This window comes from Gymnoscopelus braueri (assembly GCF_963280865.1).
Source record: "Gymnoscopelus braueri genome assembly, chromosome: 6".
In the NCBI taxonomy this organism is placed as follows: Eukaryota; Metazoa; Chordata; class Actinopteri; order Myctophiformes; family Myctophidae; genus Gymnoscopelus; species Gymnoscopelus braueri.
In genome coordinates, this window is record NC_137607.1 from 35,245,012 (window position 1) to 35,255,011 (window position 10,000).

The following is a 10,000-nucleotide window of genomic DNA, read 5'->3' on the forward strand; positions in this document are numbered from 1 at the left end:
ACACAATTCATAACATGTTTTCCACACTCTTGGTTCATGGTGACTGATTGTCCTCCTAATGAATGGAGAGACCTTCATTTGTCAATTAGTTCATGCATGGACTTTATGGGTTTCATGCATGCACTTGATGCATTTATTTACTTTATTACATTTCAGAAAATATTAACATAAATAATGAATAATGAAATAACATAAAATCAAGGGACGTGTGTTTTCAATGAGTCTAACATGGAGTTTGAGTTTGTCGAATGGGATTATATAGGAGGGTCTGATCTAGGGATGCACTGATATGGAAATTCTTGGCCGATACAGCGATACGGCGATACCGATGTTTAAAATAACAATTTAGCCGATACCGATATTTGTTTATTTAGTTTATTTGTTATTATTTCCCCCTTTTGTGCAAGGGAAAATAAATCTTCATTATAAGAAATAACTGTTCAGAATCTGCAGAAACACAACATAATTGCCTCTTAACACCTGTTTTTTTTTTGCCGATACCGATGTTGACCGATAGTGGCAAATATCGGCGATACCGATATGCGGCTGATATATCGGTGCATCCCTAGTCTGATCAAATTAATATCAAATAACTAAATATTGAATCAAGCAACTCAAAAACTGTCCACAGTAGACATACAAAAGTCTGAGTAGATGTGAAAATGGCCCCAGAAGTGTTTTAAAGTGAAATTCCCCTTTAAGTGGTTAATCATTCTAATAGATTTAGTTGATTATAAAATAATCATGTAAGAATAATTTCGCGTTGAAAACATTTATTAAAACAACTTGCTTCTCGATTATTCGATTAATCTGAAAAGTAATCAATAGAATAATCGCTAAGAAAATAATGTATTGTAGACCTATTTTATTGATGTAATTTGTAAACAGAGAAACAGAGGGAGTGGTTAATGTATGTTTTGTAATATTAATCAAATCTATAAAGTAACTAAAGTTGTCAAATAATTGTAGTGGAGTAAAAGTATAATATTTGCCTCTGAGATGTAGTGGAGTAGAAGTAAAAGTACAGAAAATTGGAAGTACTCCAGTATAGTAAAAACACATCAAAATGGTATAAGTACAGTACTTGAGTAAATGTACTTAGTTACTTTCCACCACTGCTCCCAGGATATAATTGCTTATCCAGCAGGTTTGACATTTCCATCCAGGACAGATCCCACTGCACCTCGGACACATCTTGCTTGGTCTTGGGTAGAGCCGTCGCTGCTCCTTCCTTGGTGCCCGGACAACAGCTACGAGTGCAGCACAGTTGGTACCTTTGCCCCAGCAGAATAGCATGAATTCAGTGAGCTCAATGCACTTAACCACTTCCCCTCTACACCAAATATATTCTCTGCCGAAAATAGCAGATCTACAAGTTCACAATTCACATACCAGTGAGCTTGTAGATCTGCTATTTCCACGAATGTTCCGCACTTGGTCACTTTGCAGATTTGGCTGAACATTGCTGTTTTGATCAGATATGCACTGCACACAGAAACGCTGCTAATTATGATAAGTTCCTGTACCTGTCTAAGACAAGTCCCTAGGAAGTATTAGGAATACATAAATATTATATAGTATATTTTTGACTAGCCCTATCACTTTTTTATTTGTACAGTATATATTATTTTTTATTATTGTCATTCTATTCTATTCTTAATTTTCTTGTTTTAATATATGTTTTGTTATATGTAGCACAACAACATGTTGCTGCTCGTACCTGTGTAAGTCAGTGACAAATAAAAAACATATTGAATCTTAAGAATAGGTCAACCAAAGCACTTATCATAGAGAGTGGAACCTACCTGTAGCGATAAACAAGCCAGGAAGTCAGTGGAATGAAGAGCAGAAGTAGCACAATAAAACAGGCGAGGGAGGCCCATTTCCACACACCTGGACAAGGAAATGACAAATCACATTACAGTATAGTATGTCCACATCAGTGGTTCTCAAAAAATTATTTGATCATATTTAAGACTTTACTATTCTTTATATTATATCGTCTTTTTGTCATGTTTTATCATGTTTGTCATGTTTCCCAAAATAATCATATTTGAAGGAGTTGAGGCATTACATTTAGTTTGACTCGGTTCCATAGATAAACGAGGCGTTGTGAGCTTGTAGATCAGCTATTTTCACAATGTTTGCCTCTTTCTTATTTGACAATTTGGCCAATGTTTGACCAGTCTTTATAGTAGGCTATAGTTTGTTGATTACTTTTGATGCAGTAATGGTCTTTTTCTTAAAAATGTCTTAAAGGTCCTTAAATTGTCACTTTACTGTCATCTGGGGACCCCCCCCAAAAAAGAAATTCATGTGGTGACCCCCCTGGGGGTCCCAACCCACAGGTTGAGAACCACTGATGTATACCACACCATTGACAGCTATATGTAAACACTAGGTACTTACTGTATAAACATTAGATCTTTATAAATAGGAACATTATTAGAAAATTATACAAAATTACAAGAAAACCATTTTTTTGTATGATGAATAGGCATATTTCAGAAACAGATTGACTTTCATACAAGGGGGAAATTGTCCCATAATACATCCGCTGATTACACCGACACCATTTTACATCTCAGACATCTTTTGGAACACGTTCTGAAAACTCCCTGATATCACTTTACCATCACCAGCGGCATCTGTCGACCCATCTGTCGATGTTGAGTTACCTAAGATGAGGGCGGAAAAATCATATCATATCATTTTCAGTATGGTATCTCATTAGTCAGCAGGCCGGGTCCCACCATTACTATCCATTCTTACTTCTCACAGACAGCCAGCTCTCCGGACTCTCCATCTGTCGATCCCGGGGCGCACATTTGTAAAAGCCCTGGTGGGCGCTCGTCACATTGTCAATAGTCATCTCTATGATCTTGTCTGACCTGTAGGAGCTCAGAGTGACGACTTCCACTCCGTCTCTGAAGAAGGTGGTCTCGCTGCGGCTCTTGCTCCAGTAAATGCAGGACAGGACCACGGCGTCTCCCTCTGAGACGGTGTGGACGGGGCTCTTAAGAATGATGCTTCCATCTGTTGGACATAAGGACAAATCATCATTGGGGGGTGCAACAGTTAATCAAACTGATCGATTTAATCGAGAATAAAAAATAATATATCAGGGGTCTTCAACGTTTTTCAGGCCAAGGACCTCTTAGGTGAGAGAGAAATGAAGCAGGGACCCCCCACTACATATTGGATTCATGTTAAATGTGTGTTTTCAAACATTTAACCACTTAAAACCTCATTATATTGTGAACTTGACCGTTGGCTCTGTATTTGGTCCGCTCTTTTTTTCCTCTACACCAAATCTCTTCGCTGAAGATAGCCGGACCTAATGTTCCCCCCAGAATAGGGATGCGAGGGTTCAAGTGGTTAATGAAAAAATAAAATAATAAAGTCCCTATCACTCAAAGATGTGGCTGCCCCCCTGCAGTATCTCTGAGGACCCCCCTATAGGGCCCCTAAGTTCATAAAGAAATCGATTAATAATCTTTACCTAGTTTGGTCATGTTTATACAGAGCTGTATCTTCAGATTTTAAACATGTTTTTGAAAAGTGCTAAATAAATAAATAAAATAATATTCCCAGAGCAAAAAAATCATTAAACTGTATCAAATGGGGGTCCATGGCCTATAACACATATCAAAATGAGGGGTCCTTGAAATGAAAAAGGTTTAGATAAAGCAGTAGATTAAGCATCCAGGAGGCTCACAGCTTACTGAGATATTGACCGCATTGCTGCGGACCCCGGCCCTCTCACACCAGTACAGCCCACCATTCCCACTGTACACACTGTAGAAGACGCACGTCTCCCTGGTCTCGCTGCTAACGGCGCCCTCCAGTGGCGAACACGATCCGTTGTGGAAGTCGGTGGTTCTCAGTCCAAAGTCCTTGGTCAGCTGCTGGAGTATCCAGCCTGTGGAGTGGTTGTTGGACTCAGACGTGATGGGACACTGCACAGCGAACTGGTCCCCTCTGTAGAACTGTCTGCTACTGGGAGTCACTGTCAGCATGGGACGGGCCAGCTCTGAGAGAGAGAGAGAGAGAGAGAGAGAGAGAGAGAGAGAGAGAGAGAGAGAGAATCGGCCTCAGGTCTTAATGGGTAAAAAATCTGAGTATGCTTTTCTACCACTGGCAAAGACATCATTTCCATCTCTCTGCAGCGGTGTCATGTTTCGAGGAGGTGCACAGTGTAGAGTATATAGGCTACAGTAGTACCGCACACAAGGTTGGACAAGGTTACTCCTATGAGAATGTGTTACTTAGAGCTGCGTTGTTGGCTGCTATACAATTTTGGGCTCATGTGATATGTTGTTACTTGATTAATTTACTTAGTCCCTCACTAAAGCATATACTACTTAGTTACTACACCACTGGTCTTGGCTCACCTGACACAGTCATGTGGGCCGGGGCGCTCTGCACCAGCACGGGGACGTTGTTACGCTCCGTCTCCGCCTGGCACCAGTACGGTCCCCTGTCCTCCCTGCTCACCCCTGCGATGGAGAGGCTGTCACCGGAGACCAGGTGTCCTCGGCCAGGGGTCAGAGTGGCGTTGGGTTGTTGTCGGGACCAGCGGTACGTCCAGACAGCGGCGCCCCCCCGCTCCACTCTGCACCGAAGGAACACGGACTCGCCCACGTAAATGGTCGACCCTGGAGGCCATACTGATAGAATGGCCTTGGGAGACTCTGCAATAGAAGGGAAACTCATTAACCACTTATAGGGGCAATTAACCGAAAATATATAGAAGCCCGATATTTAGAACGATTAATCTTGCTCATTGAGGTTAATCGAATAATTGTGAAGCGGAAGCAACACATGTTTTCTTATATATCAACAAATTCACATAAACAAACTCTAATAAATGTTTTGTATGTGAGCGTGCGTGCGCGTGTGTGTGCGCATGTTTGTATATGTGTGCGTGTGTGCCAATACCTTTAGATGTAGCAACTTGGATAACAAATGCTGTTAGACCTGCAATAAAAAAAGAACATAAAGCATTCAACACAATAAAAAAGAACATAGGCCTACAGCATTCAACACAAACACACCACCAAACTCATAAAACACCTGTTTTTACATTGAAGTATTCACCTGTAACACACCTGTAACACACCTGTAACACGTAACACACGTGCACGCACGCACGCACACGTGCACGCACGCACGCACACACGCACGCACGCATGCACGCACGCACACACACACACACACAGAGTGACAGCACTGCGTCAGAGGAAATCATTCAGTGTTTTGATGGGACTTGAGATGTCTCTCTGTCCTGTGGGTCTAAGCAGGAATGTAAACATGAGAGATCTATTTCCTGTCTGACAGCTCCAGTGGTAACTAAGATGTACTCAAGTACTTAAAGATGTGGTGCCATGGTTTTGCACTTTTTCTGTTTTTCATGTGTCTATGAGGTTGATAGAACTTCATTAAGCCCCCTGGTGATGTTTTTATGGTGTTTTATGTCTTCTCTGACTATTTTGAGTTTCTACCTGGAGGCTGAAACCTTGAGGGTCAAACGTGCCAATAGAGAAACAGTGCCTTTAGTGACATAGTAAAAACATACCCTCTCCCTCATTATCATAACACAACAGGTGTGGGCATGAGGAGGAGGAGGGACTAGGACAGGTGGGTGGTGCTAAGGTGGTGGAGGAGGTGCTAAGGTGAGAACCAGGTATACTTAATGAACTGGAGGCGTGTCCACATAAAAACATAATTTTAACCATTTCTGTACACTTTTTTGAAAAAAATCTTCCTCCTAGTATAACCATAATACCTGATGATTATGTTTTAGGGGGGGGGGGGATCACTGAAAATCACAGCACCCCGTCTTTAAGACCTGAGGCCGATTCTACAAATGCCCTCAAAATCAATAGTTCAAACACTTTCAAGATTTTGATAAAAATGTACAAGCTCGCAGCGCGTCACAAAGTAACGCACTGTGAGCTTGTATATTTGCTATTTTTGAATAGCCAATGCTAAAATCGAAAATGACACAGAAGCTTTCCTGGTTTGAATGGGTTAAGTACAATTTTCAGGTACTTTCAATTTACTTGCATGTTTGCATTTTTCAATAATCTTCTGCTCTGTGACATCCCAGAGGCAAATTACATTTATTTGAACACTTTAGTTATTAGTTACTTACTTTGTAGATATAGATTATCTATAATACAAAACATACATTAACCAATTAAGCCATATTTAATACAGGCAATACGGCACAATCGAGCTGCAGTGTTAGGAGAGTAGAGTTAGGCATAATGTCAATTAAAATATATTATATTAAGTATATTTTTATGCTTTTACTCCAGTAGAATTTCGAATTTAGGCCTTTTACCTGTAACAGAGCACTTCTACATGGTGTTATTGCTACTTTTACTTAAGTTATAAAAATAAATCTGAGTACTTCTTCCACCACTGGACAGCTCCAGTGCCATCATAAAGTATAAAACATAACTCTACTTTCCATTAGTTCCCACTCAGAGTCTGGCTGTTCTGACATTTTTTAAACCAGCGCTTTCCAAAATTCCACGCTGCAGGGTAGTACATTTTTTCCCCCCCCAGATAGCATTTTGCTATCTGCAAATTAGATCAAATGGCTTCAGTTTTGACTCAGCACTTCTCAAAAAATGTAAAATGAAAAGTTTTCTTTTAGCAAAACAACTGTTTGACATGCCCTCCATGAGTTTATACATTCTTGTGTCAATACCGCCTTCACACACAAAACTGAGTTTAGTGTGTATAAGCAAATGAAAAACCTGGTCTGAATTCAGTCAGTCATCAGCAACTAATTAAAGACAGCTTGGCACCACTACTCTACTCTACTCTACTATACCTATTGGTATAGTTGTTATTTATAAGATGATGATGGTGACCACAACATTCAACCGAACATGCACATTTGAAAGCATACATGTACGTTATGTTCAGGGGGAATGTAAATGTGTAATTCTTTCCTCATGATACAGTATGTTGCGAGGAGAGAATCTTGAATATCCCTTTCCAGTTAGAACCGATTTAAAATAACTTTGTACTTGACACTAAAACCTATATAATATAATTGCATAAGTGATTTTGGTCAATTCCAAATACTATCAAATAGATCCGTGGCAGCTATGGACTGGTGTCACAGCAGCAGCCTGGAGTGCCACTCACTTTGAGAAACCCTGATCTAGTGGAAAAAGTACTCATATTTTTTTTTAAAGTAAAAGTATCAATACTGCAATGTAGAAACACTCTGTTAGGAGTAAAAGTCCAGTAATCAAAATTTACTTGAGTGAAAGTACAAAAGTATTGGCGTCAAAATATACTTAAAGTACTAAAAGTAAAAGTAGGCTACTCATTATGCAGAATGTCCCGTTTCACAAGTTTTTATTAAAATGTATACAAATATTGAGAATAGCAGATCTACAAGCTCACTGATGCGACGCATTGTGAGCTAGTTAATTTTGGTTTTCAAATAATTGTAGTGGATGGAGTAAAAGTACAATATTTCATATTTGTCTCTGAGATGTAGTGGAGTAGTAAAGTAAAGTATAGAACATTGGAAATACTCCAGTAGAGTGAAAGTACCTCAACATTGCACTTAGGTACAGTACTTGAGTTAATGTATTTAGTTACTTTACACTAAACCTGTGTACATAGACATGCACTGCAAGGTTGAAATAAAGAAAAACAACAGGTACAATACACAATGCATTTCCAACTGAAGAGATTTTCTGAAAATGATCATGTTTGCCAATTCACATCAATCAATCAATCAGCATTGAATGGTCTAGTATTATCTTTCCCCATCTCACTCTCCAATTTTACACCACTGAGAGCATCAGTCTGCTAAAAGCCTAAATTGTAAATTGTAAACTCACCCACTAGTCTGGAGATGAGAATGATGTTCATTTTTTTTTAATCAAGTGTTGAATATTCCAAGGAAAGACACTTTTCTCTGTCACAAACACAAAGTGGTAAAAATAGTTATGACAAATTGCCTATCCACCCACCACCACCACCTGAAATGACATTCACTTGAGAACTTTCGAGCGTTCTTATGCCTGGAGGTTCTGTCATTTTGAAGCTAAGCGTCAGACAGAGAAGGAGCTTGGACCCTATCAGAGTAATCCCTGCAGTAGAGATGACCATCTTGGTGGGGACACTTCCTTCCGAATCCTCCCCGGTCCAGTTCACTGGCAGAGACACCACACAACAGGAAACAAGCAGAAAACAACCCCCAGTGGTCACTCATTCTCATGTCTTTTGCTTCTTAGATCTGCTTTTTTCCACAAATGTGATTTATAGAGATAGCATCTTAAGAATGTGATTTAGATAGCGTGTTATTTAGACAGATGCTACGGTTCACGTTGGCCTGGTATCTCATAATTTCGATGTACAGAATGTTATTTAGATAGCAGGTTGTTTAGACAGACGCTTGGTTCATTGCTTATCTGGTATCCTAGTTTCTTGAGGCACTACTCTGTTTTCTAAGCATTCTATTTATGTGATTAATTACCCTGTTTATTGTAAGTCGCTCACTCGCTCTGGATGGATAAGAGCGTCTGCTAAATGCCTAAAGGAGGGAGAAAACGAGGTAGCCAAGGATAGACCCCTGGGGGACCCCGGTCTACAAAGAATATATATAGGGTTTAAGAGGTTAAATATCTTCTACACTTGGTATGATACCTCAGACTTTTGGCAATGAAAGGGCTTGTATCTTATCGTCCACAGGGAAGGGGACATAACTTTTCTGCATTCACCCAGCAGTTGTCTTGCTCACATGGCTCGTGGGGAGCTGTTAGGGGTTAAGTGTCTTGCTCAGAGGCACTTCAACATGTAAAAATGTAAAACATGTAGGCGTGCCGAGGGTCAAACCAGTGACCTTCTGATTACCAGACGGACTCCTCTCTACCCACTCAGGTAACGTAATGTAACCAGCTCCCTAACAAACGTAACCAGAAGATTAAACAACTTCTTAATTATGACGATCCACCAGTAATCATATCAGAATAAAGTGGTTCTGATGGCCTTGAGGAAGACCAAACCCACGGACCCACTAAACCCATCAGCTGGTGATGGGATTAGTGGCATGTTCTTAGGGAATGTATGGAACTACTGTGCTATACAGGCTTACTGTAACTGCATGAAGCTTAGCGTCCCTATTCTGGAGCAAATATTGGTAAAAATGGCTGATCTATAAGCTCACAACGCCTCGCATCTCGTTAAGCTTCTCTTATGGGGGTCCCTGGCACAAAATCTCTTCAGGTGGGGGTCTGCGGGCAAATACATGAAAACGTTTGAGAAGCACTGTGCTAGACAACATTTATCAACATCTTGACACAGCCATGCATTACCCATGTGCTCTCTTTGTCAATTTCTCATCAGCATCATAATGGGAAAAGCTGCATAAATAGTAATATCATTAGGTGGGTGGAGTCCTTTATGACGGATGGGGTTCAGTTTATTAGGGTGAACTCAAACATCATCTCCACCGATTACCACCTACACCGGGGCCTCCAAGGAAGTGTTATTCCACCGCTCTTGTTCAGTATGTACACAGAATGACTGCAGAAGCAAAACCCCCAGCGATTTTTACCATCACGTTTGCTGATGACACTGTCATTATGGGTTTGATTCAGGATGGCAATGACACTGACTGCTGCTGTGTTAGAGTAGAACGATTTACAGAATCACCAAAAAGGCCAAGGGGATTGTCTTTGATTTTAGAACGATTGGTGTAGCCTACTGTACACACTCACGCAACTCTCACTCACTCACTCACTCACTCACTCACTCACTCACTCACTTACCCACCCACACACCCACACGCACACGCACACGCACACGCACACGCACACACACACACACACACACAGGCAGTGAGGACACTGAAATGCTTACACACTACAAATACCTGGGAACTGTCCCAAACAGATGCTGTATTATTAGTTTAGTTTCTACAGGTAAAGTCTGACAGTTTGAGGTGGATAGGGACACAATG

General features: G+C 40.5%; 1 protein-coding gene across 1 annotated transcript in view; it reads right to left on the bottom strand.

Annotated features, from left to right (window-relative positions):
- Positions 1 to 8,120, bottom strand: part of LOC308087327 (peroxidasin homolog) — an 8,252-nt gene extending 132 nt beyond the window's left edge. Inside the window, exons 1-8 of the mRNA XM_080431105.1 lie at positions 7,878 to 8,120; positions 4,942 to 4,980; positions 4,395 to 4,694; positions 3,719 to 4,033; positions 2,773 to 3,036; positions 2,634 to 2,678; positions 1,806 to 1,893; positions 1 to 1,274 (exon numbers count right to left, since the gene is read on the bottom strand). The exon at positions 1 to 1,274 is cut by the window's left edge and continues 132 nt beyond it. Coding sequence (XP_080287231.1) covers positions 1,103 to 1,274; positions 1,806 to 1,893; positions 2,634 to 2,678; positions 2,773 to 3,036; positions 3,719 to 4,033; positions 4,395 to 4,694; positions 4,942 to 4,980; positions 7,878 to 7,908 — 1,254 coding nt within the window. The 5' untranslated portion in view covers positions 7,909 to 8,120 and the 3' untranslated portion in view covers positions 1 to 1,102. The remainder of the gene's footprint in view (positions 1,275 to 1,805; positions 1,894 to 2,633; positions 2,679 to 2,772; positions 3,037 to 3,718; positions 4,034 to 4,394; positions 4,695 to 4,941; positions 4,981 to 7,877) is intronic.
- Positions 8,121 to 10,000: the final 1,880 nt, after the last annotated feature.